The following is an 18,103-nucleotide window of genomic DNA, read 5'->3' on the forward strand; positions in this document are numbered from 1 at the left end:
TGGTCTGAATGACCCGTCTGGAAAACCCTGAATCCTTCAGAATTGCGGCCTCAACGGCCATGCCGTTAAACTCAGAGACTGTGAATTCTGGTGGTAAAGAGGGCCTTGCGAGAGAAGATCTGGACGGTCTGGAAGCCTCCAGGGGACGTCCGCGAGCATGTTCACCAACTCCGCGTACCAAGGGCGTCTCGGCCAGTCTGGAGCCACTAGGATGACTGGGATGCCCTCTGACTTTATCTTTTTGACCACTCTTGGAATGAGGGCAAGGGGAGGAAACAGGTAAGGCAGTTGGAACTGGGACCACGGAATTACTAGGGCGTCGCAATCGACGGATAGAGGATCCCTGGACCTGGCTACAAAGTGAGGAACTTTGGTGTTCATCCGAGATGCCATGAGATCGACGTCCGGGGTGCCCCAACGCTGGCATATCTGACTGAAGACTGTGGGATGAAGGGACCATTCGCCTGACGCTAGACCTTGGCGACTCAAGAAGTTGGCTGCCCAATTTTCCACCCCTGGAATGTGAACAGCGGAGATCGCCGGAACGTGACGCTCTGCCCAGCGCAGTATCCTTGCCACTTCTGACATTATCTGCCTGCTGTGAGTACCGCCCTGGTGGTTTATGTACGCCACAGCCGTGGCGTTGTCTGACAATGCGGACTGGTTTTCCTACGAGGAGATGCTGCCAACGAAGGAGAGCAAGGAGGATTGCCCTGATCTCCAGAAGGTTGATGGGCAGAAGAGTCTCCTGGGCGTTCCAGCGCCCTTGGGCCGTTTTCTGATGGTAAACCGCCCCCCATCCTAGGAGACTAGCATCAGTGGTGATGACCTGCCACCGAGGCGGAAGAAAAGACCTTCCGCGGAGAACTGACGTCGGCAATGCCCTACAAGTCAGCGATTGTCTGACTCTGAGCGGAAGAAGAATGGGGCGGTCCAGAGAAAACGAGGTCTTGTGTCCCAGACTGACAGGAGGAACAGTTGGAGAGGGCGAGAGTGGAATTGTGCGAAGGGCACTGCTTCCATGGAAGCTATCATCTTCCCCAGGACCCTCATGCAGGACCGAAGGGACATGATCCTCGAGCGTTGTAGGGACTGGATCCCCTTGCAAAGGGTTGAAAACTTGTCCCTCGGTAGAAACACCCGGGCTAGATTCGTGTCGAACTCCATGCCCAAAAAGGTCAGACGTTGGGTAGGGCGCAGGATGGACTTCTCCTTGTTGACTATCCATCCGAGGCGGCTGAGGGCATCCAAGGTTATCTGAAGACTGTGAAGACAGTCTTGGCGGGACGAGCCCTTGATCAGGAGTGGGTCCAGATAAGGAATGATAAGAATCCCTCTGGATCGAAGGATGGCCATGACTGTTGCCATCACCTTCGTAAAGACACGGGGAGCTAGTCCGAAGGGGAGGGGCCGTGAACTGATAGTGATTGTCCTGAATCGCAAAACGGAGGTATCTCTGATGCCGCAGAGAAATGGGGATGTGGAGGTAGGCATCCTGTATGTCCACAGAGCAGAGAAACTCTCCGGGTTCCATCGAGGCTATTACCGAACGCAGAGACTTCATCTTGAAGTGGCGGATCTTCACGTGGCGATTGAGCAACTTGAGGTGCAAAATTGGACGAAGAGAGCCGTCCTTTTTCGGGACTACGAAGAGATTCGAGTAGAACCCTAAAAACCGTTCGTTTGCAGGAACGGGAACGATGACCCCTGCGGAAAGGAGGGTGGAGACGGCCTGAAGGAACCCTGGAATCTGTGATCGCTGTCTTGGGGATCGAGACAGAAAGAAGCGACTGTTTGGGGGAGAAGAAAACTCTATCTTGTATCCGGATGTGATGATTTCCCTGACCCAAGCGTCGTCGACAACGGATAGCCATGCGTCCTTGAAAAAGGAAAGTCTGCCTCCCACCCTGGAAAGACTTCCAGGTGGGGGTGACCCGTCACTTAGATGAAAATCTGCCGGATCGGGAACCTGAGGACCTGGGGGTCTGACCTCTGGATCTCCAGCGGGGAGCCGGCTTATAAGAAGGCTTTCTCCTGTCTCTGGAAGCAGGATGCCGGTCCTGCTGGGATGAACTTTGTGCGGCAGAGAAGGGGTGAAAGGACCTAAATGGCCGAGAAGCCTTCTTGCTAAAGAACCTCCTAGGGCGGGACTGGGGAAGGGAAGTGCTCTTTCCACCAGTGGCATCTGAGATTATCTGATCCAGCTTGGCGCCGAAGAGCCTAGTGCCGTGAAATGCCAGGTTGGTGAGCGACTTCTTTGAGGTGGTGTCCGCATTCCAAGACTTCAACCAAAGAATGCGGCGTATGGCCACTATGTTGCTGTTAGCTCTAGCTACGCACCCAGCCGCATCCAAGGAGGCGGCCAAAAGGTATTTGCCCGCATGATTAATTTGGTCTGCTAAATCTGCCAGCTCGTCCCGAGGAGCTGCCGCTGAAATGCCCCTGCGCAGAATTTTTGCCCACGCCGAAATGACCTTCGCCACCCAAGCGGAGGCGAAGATAGGACAGAGGGAGGCGCCGGATGCCTCAAAAATTGACTTAGCCAACGACTCTATTTGCCTGTCTGTTGGATCTTTAAGAGAAGCTCCGTCCGGAAGGGAAAGAACCGTCTTAGAGGAAATACGAGAGACTGGTGGATCTACCTCGGGAGCTTTGGTCCATTTCGTGACTAGATCCGCATCGAAGGGATATAGTACATCTAAGTACTAGCGGCCTGAAAAACGTTTCTCAGGATGTTGCCAGTGATTGGCTAAGGAAGTGTCGAACTCTTTGTTATTAGGAAAGGTTCGAGATGGAGGCCTCGCTTTCTTAAAGGAAACAGAACATTCCTGCGGGGGTGCCTTATCCTCCTCTATCTTGAGTGTTTGGTATATAGCCGATATGAGACTATCTACCATATCCCGAGTTCTAGCTATGTTGTCCGCCTCTGAGTCAGATCCAGATTGGGAATCATCGTCTGACTTAGGATCGTCTGTTGAGGATGGAGACGAAGAGCGTAGCCTGAGAGACGCGGAGGGACCCTGCGAACTGGAAGAAGAGCCAGACAGGACCCGCTTCCTAGAGCCCCTATCCGGCTTGTCCGTCTGAGGGTCGCGGTCAGGTGCTGGCGACTCACCGTGAGAGGCGGTCGGTGCACAGGTGGCTGCAGATAACTGAGGTAACCGCTCTAAGACCTGGACCAGCGATTGAGACACTTTTGTCAGATCAGAAACCGACTGAGACATCGCCACGGCCCACTCAGGGGGTGGGGTGGTCTCCACCCGGGGCTCGGAGTGCTCCTGAGGGGCAGACATGGAGGAAGGGCTGCAGGACGGGCAGAGGGGAGACGACTGACCTGATGCCCACTTCTTTCTACAGCGCGCGCAGGCGTAGTGAATAGCGGTGGGTCTAGCACTGAAGGCCCTTGCAGGGTAGGGCATAAGTCTCTGTGGTAGAGATACTACCTGAATGAAACTGCGCGGGAGAAGCTAAGTCCAACGTCAGGGAGAGTCAGCGTCGAGCCTACCGAGGTTCAGAAGCAGACAGAACAGCGGTGTGTCCCCCAGGAAAAAAATCCGGAGAAGAGGGAGGAAGATGCTCAGCAAGACAGGAAAGGGACGCTGGCAGTGGGCGGGGCTTAGCTGCTGAACCGCGCGATTGGCTGAGACCCGAGGAGGGGGGCGCGGTTAATGTCATGCTGACAGGGCTGCAGTGAAAGCAGCCCTGAGATAGGCTGGAGAAGCGCGCGAAGGAAGCGCGCGCAGGGAGGGGGAGGACCGCTTTTGAAAATGAAAGTGAAAGCGCTCCCTGTGCTTTCACTAGCGACGGCACGCCCGGGGCCCAGAAACAGTGCATACCCCTGTAGATTAAAAGATGGGCTGGAGAGGGGGCACCGGGAATGCTGACCGAGGAAACCCCCCCCACCCCCCCTTGACAGAAGGAGCACGCGCCTGCCAGAGCACTGGGCCAAGAGAGCGGGGAATTCAAACAGGAGGAGAGAGGTACCGACACTGACAGCGTGTGAGGGGGATGCAGGGCGCGTGTTAGGAATGGCGCTGTACTGGCTGTGATAGCTGCAGACAGGGTTGAATAGGTCCTTGGTAGATGTATGAGAGCGGGGCTGAAGGGAACATTCAGATAAGCTTACCTGATGTCCCTGAAGAGGATGACCGCAGGGACCCACGATAGAGCGCAGGCCGCTGGGAGAGACGATCCTCAGTACCCGCACCAAGTCCGTATGGTGCAGAAGACGGCTCCTATCCCAGTGTCAGGGGAAACGTCACCGCTGGCGACTGCCGTCTTCCTCTCAGCCCTGTCCTGGGAGAGGGGTGAGGAGGGGAATCTGCTTGGACCGGGCACCCATCCATGGCCCATAGCACCCGAGGGTGATAGGGGAAGGTCCTGCCTGCGGACCTGAGAGTTGCGATGTGGGCAATACCACATTGCTCGCTCAGCCGCATTAATTGGAAAAGCAGGATGAACTCACATCCCGTTTCCTGATGCTGTCTCTGGAAAATAAAGGGAAAACATTAATAAACACAACTTAAAAACCTGAAAAGAAAAAGATTAAATGCGGATCTGGGGAGATCCCGGTCCGCCTCCTACAGACACTAATCACAAACTGAGGTGCTTGGTGCCTGTCGGTGGGTGTATACTGCCGGGGTGGAGCTAATTTTCCTGTTTTGCATAGTGTCAGCCTCCTAGCAGCAGCAGCATACACCAATGGTATTCTGTGTCCCCCAATAAGGCGATAAAGAAAGGTCATTGCTAAAGAAGCTGGCTGTTCAGAGTGCTGTATCCAAGCATATTAATGGAAAGTTGAGTGGAAGGAAAAAGTGTGGTAGAAAAAAACTGCACAAGCAACAAGGATAACCACAGCCTTAAAAGGATTGTTAAGAAAAGTCCATTCAAAAATTTTGGGGGGATATTTGCAAATAGTGGACTGCTGCAAGGTCCCAGAATCTGGAGGAAGAGTGGAGGTACACAATCCAAGCTGCTTGAGGTCTAGTGTGAAGTTTCCACAATCAGTGATGGTTTGGGAAGCCATGTCATCTGCTGGTGTAGGTCCACTGTGTTTTATCAAGACCAAAGTCAGGGCAGCCGTCTACCAGGAAATTTTAGAGCACTTCATGCTTCCCTCTGCCGACAAGCTTTTTGGAGATGGAAATTTCATTCTCCAGCAGGACTTGGCACCTGTCCACACTGCCAAAAGTACCAATACCTGGTTTACAAACAGTATCACTGTGCTTGATTGGTCAGCAAACCCACCTGACCTTAACCCAATAGAGAATCTATGGGGTATTGTTAAGAAGAAGATGAGAGACACCAGACCCAACAATGCAGACAAGCTGAAGGCTGCTATCAAAGCAACCTGGGCTTCCATAGCACCTCAGCAGTGCCACAGGCTGATCGCCTCCATGCCACTACGCATTGATGTAGTAATTGATGCAAAAGGAGCCCCGACCAAGTATTGAGTGAATTTACTGAATATACATTTCAGTAGGCCAACATTTTGGATTTTAAAATCATTTTTCAAGCTGGTGTCATAAAGTATTCTAATTTACTGAGATAATGACTTTTGGGTTTTCATTGGCTGTAAGCCATAATCATCAACATTAACAGAAATAAACACTTGAAATAGATCACTCTGTGTGTAATGACTCTATATAATATACCAGTTTCACTTTTTGTATTGAAGAACTGAAATAAATTAACTTGTTGATGAGATTCTAATTTTGTGAGAAGCACCACAACAGATATGGAGCAGACAAGACATCATCGGAAGCACTTACCCCGGATGCAGAATCGAGTGGCACTGGATAGCTCCTTTAACGGGAATTTGCCAATAAGACAAATGCAATACAAAATGAGGGAATCTACAAGTAGAGGCACACCACCTTTCCATAGACTTATTTGTATATGGATGACTTATGAGAGGAGCATATCATCAAAGGTCATAAAGCTTGCTTCAGCCTGCACATTGAGGGCCTATATTGTGTAAAAGTGGATTTCGATGATTGGTAGCATTTATTAACACATCTTAAAAGAATACATTTAAAAGGGGCCTCATGATTTAATCACTAGTCTTTATATTCTAAAATATACTACAGTAGGATTCTAAATTACTGCCCCCCATAGGTCAGCAGATAAAATGTCTTACAGATCTGGACAGAGGGGAACCAACCTGCACTCATCACTCCATGGACACCAGTTTCTTGAATACACCGCTCCACATCACTAAGGTATTGGATATTCCCATTTGCAAAAACTGGGATGTTTACAGCATTTCTATTCAAGATAATAATGAGAAAACCTGTGGTGATAAGCAAGAATGAAATAACATACTGTTTCCAGAAGAATAAATATATGTAAAAGGAAGCAAAACATTAGAGAAATAAAAGGTGAATTAATAAAAGGAGGGATAAAGCAGAAGCTGTAAGGGGAAGTACAGAGTTATTATTAAAATAGAGGGGGGACAAGGATCAGGAGAATATAGTCACAGCAGACCCAAGCTTGTGCAGTAGACTTCCAGGGTACACGACATCTGGACTCTGGGTCCATTGCACTAGTTTGATAAATTTCAGGCAAAGTGCCTTTACTTCTGTAATATAATATGTGCCTATACACTCACCGGACAGCTTTAATATGTTCCCATGAAGCAATGCCAGTTAGAGACCCTTTCTGTTCTTTGGTGCGACCATGAACTGTGAGGAGCTGAAACAGAATCGTGTAAGGAGCCAAGGCGATAAACTTCAAGAAGACAACACAAAGTCAATAAAATACCCACCTGGCACCCGGCTTTCTCCAGTAACTTGGCATATGTGACGGTTTTTTCAATCTCAGGGAAAACTCTGATTTTACAAGTGATTGGGACAGCCAACTTCTGGTGCGCCAGCTGAACTAAGAAATGGAATTCAGAAGAGCTGAAATCCCCAGATAAAAAATAAAAAAGCCACAGGAAACTTCCGAAGACATTACTATACAGTGAGACTTACTCATCTTCTCCAGCAGCTGCCATTCATCTTGTAGAAATGCTCCATAGTGACCTGAGCAATGGACAAAGGCAAGTTTACGAGCAGGTCTTTTATGCACGCTCACTTTATGTAGTACAAGGAGCATCAGGGGTAATGTGCTATATTCTGAATACACAGGCACCAAATAATGATCTGTAAATGGGTTGTAATTTTGGTAAGATTGATTCCCAGCCGATAAGCTGATCAACAAGTCAATTTGTTGGCCCCTCAGTCTGAGAATGGGGCTATATGATTGCCCAATGTGAACGGAAAGATGGCCATGCATGCACACGTCTGCTTCATTCATTTCTATTGGAATGGACTAATGCAGATAGTATATTTGTTTCTCACTTTTGGCCATGCTTGTCCTTTGAAGAGGTGGTCAAACATCTTTTGGAAAAGGCACAAGGCAGGGCAGACTTCAAATAATAAAATTAAAAAAATGCTAAAATAATTAATACCAGGATATTCATCTGCAAGTCCAATGATCCCACCCTTCTATGTAAACCGCCCCGCAGTGATAATAATCACTGACCTTAGTGGACATGTTCTGACCGTGCTACCATCTCCACTGAGGCAAGAGATGCACCACTGTAGTGTAGTCAGAAAGTGGACACTTCCCAAACACCAGCAGGACAATCGGAGAGACAGGGGAAATAGATAGACATTACAGGACATAGTAATCATCTAATCCATCCCCAGCTTTGTAGACACCATTAGATGTTGGACAACCCCTTCAGCCAATCTGCAGTGCCAGGAAGGTTTCTATAATAAATATACGGTAATATTACCTCTCTTCGCAATCATTTGTGGGCAGCCGAGGTTCAGATCAATGGCATCACAATAGTCCTGTGCTAGCAGTGCTGCTTGGACAAACACTTCAGGGTCGTTTGCACAAAACTTAAAAAGAAAAGCAGACAAGTAACATTCAATAGCCAATTAGGAAACAATTGAGGTGGTATACCTGATAGTCAGCCCCATGCAAGCATGTCACCATCACGGAGACGGAACAGGTACTCTTCTGTGTTAATGAGCTGGATGTGGAAATACTGTGACACGATTCCCATGCTCTAAGCGTGGCATATTATATAAAGATTTTCCAAACTCAAGAAAAAAAGTCTGGTCTGCAGTCACATGACAAGTGTGCGATTTGCATATTTGTTATCAAGTGCCAACTAGATTCTCATCCGCTTTTTATAATATAGAGGGAATGGTGAATTAGAGGGAACTCCTGACTGAGAGCACATTGCACAATGTCACTTTTCAGCAATTGTGTCAAATTAGATAAATTGGTGAGATTCACTGGAGTGGTAGGTGAATATGCATGGAAGGTAGAAATATATAATTTTATAATATAACAATAAACATCTATTATGTGACCACCCACTTTCATGGGAACTAGGAGGAGAATCCTGACGGCATGCACACTGTCACAATTCTGCACCCTGCAGGCATACAATGTGACTGCAGAAAGTTCTCATGGGCCCAGAAAAAAATCCTCTTTAATTTTGAAACAAATCTCTTCTTGCTACCAAAGTTCATCAACATTCTGCAGAGGATGGAATCCCACCCTGTAGAAAACCAGCTTCTACAGCAAAAAGCGTCCCTCAGAAGAGGAGCTCTCCAACACTGCAAGAAGTCACTCAGCTTTACCAACTGGAAACGATCAGGACAGGTTTGATCTAAAAAGCACTGCATCCATTCACTGATGGCAAGCAGAAATATAAAGATCACCAGAACACAGCACCCTGGTAAAAAGTAGGAGACGTCCAGTCCCCGCAGCAGGTCGACTACATGCCTACTCACTCTCCAATGATGTCTGAGCGTGCATGTGTTCTCAATGGGAAGAACAGATTACTGCTAGAAAGAGGTGGCTTACTTCCTATGCTTACAAACGGACTGGACTAGAGTTGAGCGACTTTGGTCGGATCGGGCTTCATGAAACAAAATTTGTTTCAGATGAAACTCGTCCGACTAGGGCAAAAAAGTCGGAGTTTCGTCTGAAACCCGACCCCAATGCAAGTCAATGGGGAATAAAAGTCGGCATTGAGCAGATAACATTCATCCACTCAATGCCGACTTTCATTCCCCATTGACTTGCATTGGGGTCGGGTTTCAGACGAAACTCCGACTTTTTTTGCCCTAGTCAGACGAGTTTCATCTGAAACAAATTTTGTTTCATGAAACCCGATCCGACCAAAGTCGCTCAACTCTAGACTGGACATGTTGAACTCCAATATGCCTGACACTTGTTCTGACATTCGTAACATGACGGTCCCAAACACATTGGATGGTCAGGCCACATTCATCTAATGTGTAAGACCACAAACACAGCAGAAAAGCAGAGATGCTTACCCGCCCAGGCCTCTAGACAAATGCAGTGGACCCATATAGGATTTAGTGTTAGGGACCCGTAAACGTGAGGACCTTTGGCGCAGGTTACGGGTTCACGTATTTTGGCCAATATATCAGCTAAAACCTCACATTTTTTATGTGTTTTTTGAACTTTATTATTCAGGGTGCAGTTGGGCCCATTTAAACTGGTGTCTGTTCACATGGGATGCATCTTGATAGCGCTGGGCAGCCCGCCTGAGCTAATAGAAGGGTGTCACTACTAGGCTGACCTGGATGCTGTACACTGCCATAGTGTGAAGAGCGCAGCATACAAGTTTTTATTGTGCATTAATATACCAGCCAGCCGCCCCCTCCATGTATTGGTAAGATGTGAGCGGTTGTCTCATCGGTATTCTTGTACATGTGTTGCCATCTTAACTATATGGGTCCACTGCCTCCTGATACTGCATTTGTCTAGAGGCCTGGGCGGGTAAGCATCTCTCCTTTTCTGCTGTGTTTTTGAATTATTGGAGGACTTTTAAGTCCTCTTTTTGTGCTATTTTAATGTGTAAGACCACCTATACATTTAAAGACCTGTCATGTACCTGAAAAAACGAGTTACCTTTCCAAAACCCCAAGCTGCCATGAATCTGCGGATGCTTTCCATTTTTAACTGCACCCCACCGCAGTGGAGATATGCCCATTTTTCTATTTTGGCTCCAAATGCTCTTGTGGATCAAGAGGGTGCTTTAGAAAGGTCTCTGTTGGGATGTGTAGTCCTCTCCCTCTGCACAATGACGGCTCGACATCATCATACTGGTTAAACAATGTGATCTCACAAGATCTTCCCATTATCAAAGTGACTTGCTTGTGACAAGTGCTCAGGATAGTCTTCTTCCAGTGTAACCTTTCAAGAACAGGGAGCTCTTGTGAGATCACACTGTCCAGCCAGTTTCAGATGCCGTCGAGGAGTGATTTGGCAGTGTCCTAAAGGAAGGAGGAAAAAAAAAACACGCCTCAAGAGAAAACTTTCAGAAACACCGTCGTGGTCCACAAGCATAATTGGAGCCAAAGTAGAAGAAATGGCGTATCTCCACAGAGGGACGAAATAAAAAAACGGAATGCTCCGGCACATTCTGGGCGACACAGGAATCTGAGACACGTGACAGGTGCACTTTAATATGAGGGATCCTTTTGTTCTTGAAAGTAGCCCTTTAACATCAGCGCCAGACATCACCAGGGAAGAACGCGAGCGCGGAGTAGGGGACTCGCCCTGTAGGTACCGGATGGCTGCAGATACTACAACCCTCATCAGACCACATCCCATATTCTGGCCATTACCAGTCCTATGAGCAGCGCTCCGTACATCCATGGTGGCTATGGCAGGACAGAACTAGCGGCCACTGTTACCTGGACAATGAGGGGCCGGTCCTCCGCAGACACCTCACAGTACAGGTTCTCCTTCCGGTAGTTGGCATCTCGCACAAACACCTGGGCATGGAGCATGGGAGTGTAGCACAGCTCAGCCCCATGTCTGCGGCTCAGGAGCCTCCAGGCCAGCTCACTCTGATCCACCATAGGAGCCAGCACATGGCGAGCTCCCTTCAGGGTCTCTCTCCAGAAGTCCATGCCCTGCTGCTTAGCCATGCTGTGTGCTGCCAGGCTCCGGGGCCACAGGCCGGCATGGACCACTCGGCTTCCCCTCCCGGACTATCCAGCGTCGCTGCCAGCGCTCACATGCCAACCGCTGGCACTCGGCTCCTCTCTCCAGAGAGAAGACACGGGAACTTCCGGCGGTAAGCATGGCACTTCCTCTCGGTGCATCAATGACTTCGTTCCCCTAAGAGCAGCAACTAATACTTCCGTTAGCAACAAACTAGCGATGTCTTAGTTCCCTAGTGTCATTATCCGCAGCCGCAGCCATTACTGCTGCCTGCTTCCCTTTCAGACATTAGCTGCTTCTTTTAGTTGATATTTTTCAGAATGAAATGCAAACCTGCCCCCACATTATAATATGCTCTAACTGCCAGAAATTATCAGTGCAAGTTGGACATGGCATGGACCAGGAAAAATATGTGTTTCACTCCATTAGTGTCATCATTTCTGGCACATATTGCAGCAGGCGCCCTATGACCCTGCACCTCTCACTGAGGGCCTCACATGTCTGCATAATATGGACAGAGATTTACAGACAGGTCTCTTCTGCTGCCAGCACAATGGCTGGAATATGTTGATCAGCTTTGATTATAATTTTATGCGTATTGCTTATTATATATGTCCTGATTCCATTACTTCACATGACAGTTTCTATAGGAATCGTCATTATCTACACAAGAAACCCTGTGTTACCTAGAAAACATGATGTCCTACAATGATATGTATTTGTGTCTCATTATAGATTCTAAAACTGATCTTCTGTTGCTTATTATGGACCAATATTTTATTATACGTGTATAAGACAATGAGAATTAACATCCACAGAGGCCACTTTACATCAGAAATACAGTAGGTACGGAAAGTATTCAGACCCCTTTAAACTTTTCACTCTTTGTTTCATTGCAGCCATTTGGTAAAATCAAAAAACTTCATTTTTTCTCATTAATGTACACTCTGCACCCCATCTTGACTGAAAAAAAACAGAAATGTTTGCAAATTTATTAAAAAACAAAAACTGAAATATCACATGGTCATAAGTATTCAGACCCTTTGCTCAGACACTCATAATTAAGTTACATGTTACAAGTTAAAAACATTTCTGCAGCACTCAAGGTTCCTACGAGCACAGTGGTCTCCATCATCCTTAAATGGAAGAAGTATGGGACAACTAGAAGTCTTCCTAGACCTGGCCGTCCAGCCAAACTGAGCAATCGTGGGAGAAGAGCCTTTGTGAGAGAGGTAAAGAACAACCCCAATATCACTGTGGCTGAGCTCCACAGATGCAGTAGGGAGATGGAAGAAAATTCCACAAAGTCAACTATCACTGCAGCCCTCCACCAGTCGGGCCTTTATGGCAGAGTGGCCCAACAGAAGCCTCTCCTCAGTGCCAGATATATAAAAGCCTGCATAGTTTGCTAAAAACACATGAAGAACTCCAAGACTATGAGAAATAAGATTCTCTGGTCTGATGAGATGAAGATAGAACTTTTTGGTGATAACTCTAAGCGGTATGTGTGGAGAAAACCAGGCACTGCTCATCACCTGCCCAATACAATCCCAACAGTGAAACATGGTGGTGGCAGTATCATGCAATGGGGGTGTTTTTTAGCTGCAGGGACAGGACAACTGGTTGCAATTGAAGGATACATGAATGCAGCCAAGTACAGAGATATCTTGGATGAAAACTTCTTCCAGAGTGCTCTGAACCTCAGACTTGGCTGAAGGTTCACCTTCCAACAAGACAATGACCCTAAGCACACAGCTTAAATAACAAAGGAGTGGCTTCAGAACAACTCTGTGACCATTATTGACTGGCCCAGCCAGAGCCCTGACCTAAACCCTATTGAGCATCTCTGGAGAGACCTGAAAATGGCTGTCCACCAACCTTCACCATCCAACCTGACGGAACTGGAGAGAATCTGCAAGGAAGAATAGCAGAGGATCCCCAAATCCAGGTGTGAAAAACTTGTTGCATCATTCTTAAGAAGTCTCATGGCTTTACTAGCTCCAAAGGGTGCTTCTACTCAATGCTGAGCAAAGGGTCTGAATACTTATAACCATGTGATATTTTATTTTTTATTTTTTAATAAATATGCAAAAATGTCTACATTTCTGTTTTTTTTAGTCAAGATGGGGTGCAGAGTGTACATTAATGAGAAAAAATGAACTTTTTTTGAATTTATCAAATGGCTGCAATGAAACAAAGAGTGAAAAATTTTAAGGGGTCTGAATACTTTCCATACCCACTGTTTGTAAAACCATACACTCTCCCTATCAGGTATTCCCAAAAATTCACCCTACCTCAGCTTTGTTGTCATCCCAAAGGTTACAATGGATTGGTAGCTACCGTATATGGTGTTATCTTACAATATGAGAAATATTTTTATTCTTGTTGATTTCAATGACTATACCAATTTTACTTAGCATTTTGAACCAGGATTAGCTATATGAACATATATCGTACCTTAAGTATTTGGGTTTTCCTACATTCTTGTTATTGATTGGAACATTTATCCACTTATTGGAGTTATTGATAACTAGGCTGCCTTGCAATTTCCTAGGGTAAGGCGACGGTGATGGGGGCTCCTATTCTACGTAGTTTCTTTATGGTGTCAGGTAGGGTGAAAGGACATACAAAGAAGTGCTATTTTAGATAACCCCTTTAATGCCCTTTAGAACACATTTTTGTTTCTGATGAATTTATTTAAACTTTATAGATTATTTTGGAAAAGGCTAATTGAATTACTTAATAAATTAATAGACAACAAATCTGAACACTTTTAACCCTATTAAAATGTATTACAAAATAATTGCCAAAATTCTTGCAGACAGGATGAAGGTGGTAATTGAAAAAGTTATAATCCAGATGACGTGTATAAAGTGGGCTAGATATCCAGCAACTTCCTAATGTAATTAGAGCATGATCTGATATCAAAAAGTCAGAAAGCAGCTTTTTAATGATGGCCTTTGAAAGTGTCTCATGAATATTTTGTTAACCTTCTAAGAAAGAATTACTTTCCCAGAAACTTCTGTGTGCAAAATTAATGCAGAAAGGATTTTCATGTAGTTTTAAACAACAGAAACTTAAAAAAATCAGATTTTTACCCATTTTGTCTCTAATGTAAGAGTATTATATTACCATGACTGTGGTCTTTGGTACCCTACTTGAGGGCATCATGATGTAGGTACAGAGACCCTGATTCCAGAGATGTGTCACTTACTGGGTTGATTGCTGCAGATTTTATAAAATCACTGATTTATCTTCTGCACATCTGCCAATTCTCTGAATACTGAGCTCACCACTGATTACCAGCTTTTCTGTGTACACTGTGCATAGCTGCCAATCACTGGTGGTGGCAGGGTATACAGGTCAGACTGTTTTTTACCTGCCCTTGGAGAGCTATATAGACAATATACACAGCACTAAAAAAGGGTCACTCCCTATATGTAGAGAGCACAAGGAACTAAAGTAAAATCAAAGAAATGGTGCAGCACAATGGTTGGTATAAATGCAATATGTAGATGCACATTCACACTGTGGCCATTAGCAGACAAAACCTAGGATAAAAGCAATGAGCACGAAAAGAAATGCAATGGATACTCTATTATTAGACTGAACAGGCACACACAGTATATCTATGTTATACAGAGTGTTCTGCCTTCCTCCACGTATGATGCTGTGTGGATTCCAGCATACGGCTAAACCCTTCATCCACTTCCCAGTAAACAGACTGTATGGATTCTTAAGTCTATATTTATTGAGATGATGAACGGTGAACAATAATAGTGGATGATATTGTGATGGACGATATAGTGGATGATAACGGGTAAAAACTACAAAAGAATAAACAGTGTATCAGTACTGGCAGATAACAGCGACAACAGCATGATACAGAGTGCAATTACACCAGTGACTAACATTACAGAGGCTGCACAGTAACATTACAACACAGCTATGGCAAAGTACATGCTGCAACACTATCCTGCTCTAAACTGAAATGCAACCCATCTATAAGCAGTGTAAAAGCATTAACTAAACTAAGATACAGAGACTATACAGTGGCTGTCTAACACAGACACATAAATGCATTAGAGTTTCACTAGAATCTGCTGGTCAGGAGGAGAGAATGAAGTGAAGAGAGAGAGCCAGGACACTAGTGTACCACTAAGAAAAGCCCGGGAAAGATGTGTACATATCTCTTCCTGGCTGGGAAAACTAAGGGGGCGGTTCTATGCATAACACACTATTCCTTAAAGGAGATATTCTCTCTCGTACATAGAAACAAGATAAATGAGTAACTAATGGCTATAACTGGTACTACGCTATGAATTCTAGCCTGCTGCTCATGAATGGGCAGAACACAGAGAAAATTATGTAGAACAGAAGAGAGAAAGGGGGGAGCGCACATGAGCAGAATCTGTATGCACCAGATGACCAATTAGATGACCGTCAAGTGGCCACTAATCTGACAGGGTTATGTACCCCTGCATAACCCCGGTGTGAGCTTGGGAGTGAGGAGCGATGTACGTCCTGTGGACTCCTGTAGCTGGAAGCGTGGAGGCTAATGGACACCGCCGAAGCTGCACTGTGTACACATGATCGCAGGTCCTCAAGTCACGTGATCGCAGGTCCTCAACATCCCCGGTCAGCGGTCCGTGTGTAGGCAAATATATGAAATGGAAAAATGCAAACCTTTATTAATCCACTTATTCGACAACGCGTTTCAACAGCGGATTGCTGTCGTCATCAGGTGGAAATTACATATATAGGGAAAGGCACCAATTAAAAAAGACAATCAATGAATAAAGTAACAGCACACTTGTAGTGCTAAAAGACTAAAAATAATGGGTGCTAAAAAATATTAATAAAACTATTAAAAAAATACAAGAGACAAAATACATGTTAATAAACACATATTTATATGTGCACACAATGTTTTAACTAGCAACATTATCTATCATTAGATTTAACCCTTCAGGGGCCAAAGTGCCCAATTTAAATATCCAATAGCTCTCGCTGTTAATGAGACTTGTAAACCGATCTGAAACATTCTCAGCAATTTGGTCAATAATGATCAGACTCAAAATTTGAGGATCCTTGTGGTGTACCACACTGAAATGCTTAGACACACTATGTAGTTGATAACCACTACAAATATTGTGATGTTTGTTCAGTCAGTTTATTGGTGCCTTTTCCTATATAGGTCATATTCCCTTGCTTTATTGTTATACCACCTGATGACTGCCACGATCAGGGGTGATATGACCTTTGGCCGCACACGGCTACCACACCTAGCTAGACTGAAGAAGAGTACTGTATGACACTTATTAAGTCTATGCCTCAGAGATTGCAAGCTGTTATAAAAGCCAGAGGTGGTGCAACAAAATACTAGTGATGTGTTGGAGTGGTTTTTTTTGTTGGGTTTGTTTTTCATGATTCCATAATTTTTTCCCTCAGAATTGAGTGACTCCAGAGGCGTATCCAGGGGGGGGCAGCCGGGGCAGTTGCCCCGGGTGCAGGCAGCTGGGGGGGCGCAGTTGGGCCGCCTAATGCAGCGGTCCGCTGTGTCTCCCCTGTTCTGTCCCCACTTAATGGTGATTAAAGGTATGCAGACATGTAAGTGAGAGAAGTTTCCTACCTTTGTGTATCCAATAAGCGAGGCAGACATGACCCTTAGCAGCTTCTCAGATAAGCATACACGCGTTGTGATGAAGAACAATGTTGGTTTATTCCGTAGATAACGATCCAAACATTACATTGAGTCTCTTGCATGGAGCTTGTCTCTGGAGTCGCTACTTGCGGGTCAAAAGACTTTGCTTCCTCAGCTCATGAGGGAGAACAGTTCTCTCAGGTAAGATGTCTGCCGATGACTTAGCAAACAGGAAGAGAAGAGGCTGAAGAGAAGCCCCTCCCCATAGGCTGAACAAGGAAAGACTGAGGAACTAAATGGTCTGGCCAGCAGATGGCAGCAGAGACAAGCGAAAAAACATAAATACATTTCTTTAACTAGAAACATGCATGGAACAGCACACTCCCCGTCTGGAATTCACTATGGGGATTCCACTATTGTCCATAATAATAATAAACCTAAAAGAAAGGGCATGTTAAATGCAACAATTAAAGTTCAAAAAATCAGAAAAACGGCCAAACTTCGGGTGCAGAACGCTCATCCCGTAGTGGCGCTCTCGATAGGCAGTAAGAGGACGAGTTCATGGATTGGCCTCGCAAAGATCTTCGTCTCACCCTTCCTAAAGACCCTCAGCTCCACCTTCCGCACGTTGCCGTCCTGGCTAGGCAGTGTCCTGGTAACAAGTCCCAGAGGCCAGTCAGTCCTTTCAGTGGTCTGGTCTTTCATGAGGACCAGATCTCCTTCCTTGATATTCGGCTTGGGATGTCGCCACTTCCTTCTCCCTTGAAGAATGGTAAGGTATTCCTTCCTCCATCGGTTCCAGAAGTAGTCGGCCAAATATTGGACTCGTTTCCAGTGTCTTTGGTAGGTGTTGGCATGAGTGAAGTCTCCGCTGGGAATTACCGCGTTGTCGATCTTCTGGGTAAGAAGGATGTTGGGAGTCAACATGGTTGGTACCTCTGGATCCATTGACACCGGCACAAGGGGTCTCGAGTTGATGATGGCTGAGACTTCGGCTAAAAGAGTCACTAGAGTCTCGTGCGTGAGTCTCGAGGAGTTGACGTCCTTTAGCATGGAGTTCAGGATGTTGCGTGAGATTCCGATCATCCGCTCCCAGGAGCCTCCCATGTGAGAACTGTGAGGAGAATTGAAGATCCAGGTGCAACCCTTGTCTGCCAGCTGGTCTTGGATTGGCTTGGTGTCGATGTTCAGCTCTCTACATGCACCGACGAAGTTGCTGCCGCGGTCGGACCTCAGCTGCTTTACTGGTCCTCTGATGGCGAGGAATCTTCTCAAGGCGTTAATCAGGCAGGAGGTATCCATGGACTCTAACACCTCGATGTGAACGGCTCGGATGCTCAAGCAGGTGAATAGCACAGCCCACCGCTTACTGTCCGCACGGCTGCTACGAGTTCTGCGTGTGGATACCATCCATGGTCCGAAAACGTCTAGGCCCACATAGGTGAAAGGTGGTTCCATGGAAAGTCTATC

At 46.1% G+C, this 18,103-nt stretch overlaps 1 protein-coding gene across 2 annotated transcripts in view; it reads right to left on the bottom strand.

Moving 5' to 3' along the window:
- The window catches only part of DUS1L (dihydrouridine synthase 1 like), a 67,170-nt gene extending 50,356 nt beyond the window's left edge, over nucleotides 1–16,814 (bottom strand). Inside the window, exons 1-6 of one of the 2 annotated variants that reach the window (XM_073588140.1) lie at nucleotides 16,622–16,814; nucleotides 7,784–7,892; nucleotides 6,975–7,025; nucleotides 6,767–6,879; nucleotides 6,611–6,693; nucleotides 6,164–6,267 (exon numbers count right to left, since the gene is read on the bottom strand). In XM_073588140.1, the coding sequence (XP_073444241.1) occupies nucleotides 6,164–6,267; nucleotides 6,611–6,693; nucleotides 6,767–6,879; nucleotides 6,975–7,025; nucleotides 7,784–7,892; nucleotides 16,622–16,651 (490 nt within the window). In that variant the 5' untranslated portion in view covers nucleotides 16,652–16,814. Of the gene's footprint in view, nucleotides 1–6,163; nucleotides 6,268–6,610; nucleotides 6,694–6,766; nucleotides 6,880–6,974; nucleotides 7,026–7,783; nucleotides 7,893–10,736; nucleotides 11,154–16,621 lie in introns of those variants that run through there. The other variant, XM_073588139.1, reaches the window with a different exon arrangement.
- Nucleotides 16,815–18,103: the final 1,289 nt, after the last annotated feature.

Source organism: Dendrobates tinctorius, unplaced genomic scaffold (assembly GCF_039654945.1).
Source record: "Dendrobates tinctorius isolate UK_male_01 unplaced genomic scaffold, ASM3965494v1 ptg000103l, whole genome shotgun sequence".
NCBI classification, from domain to species: domain Eukaryota; kingdom Metazoa; phylum Chordata; class Amphibia; order Anura; family Dendrobatidae; genus Dendrobates; species Dendrobates tinctorius.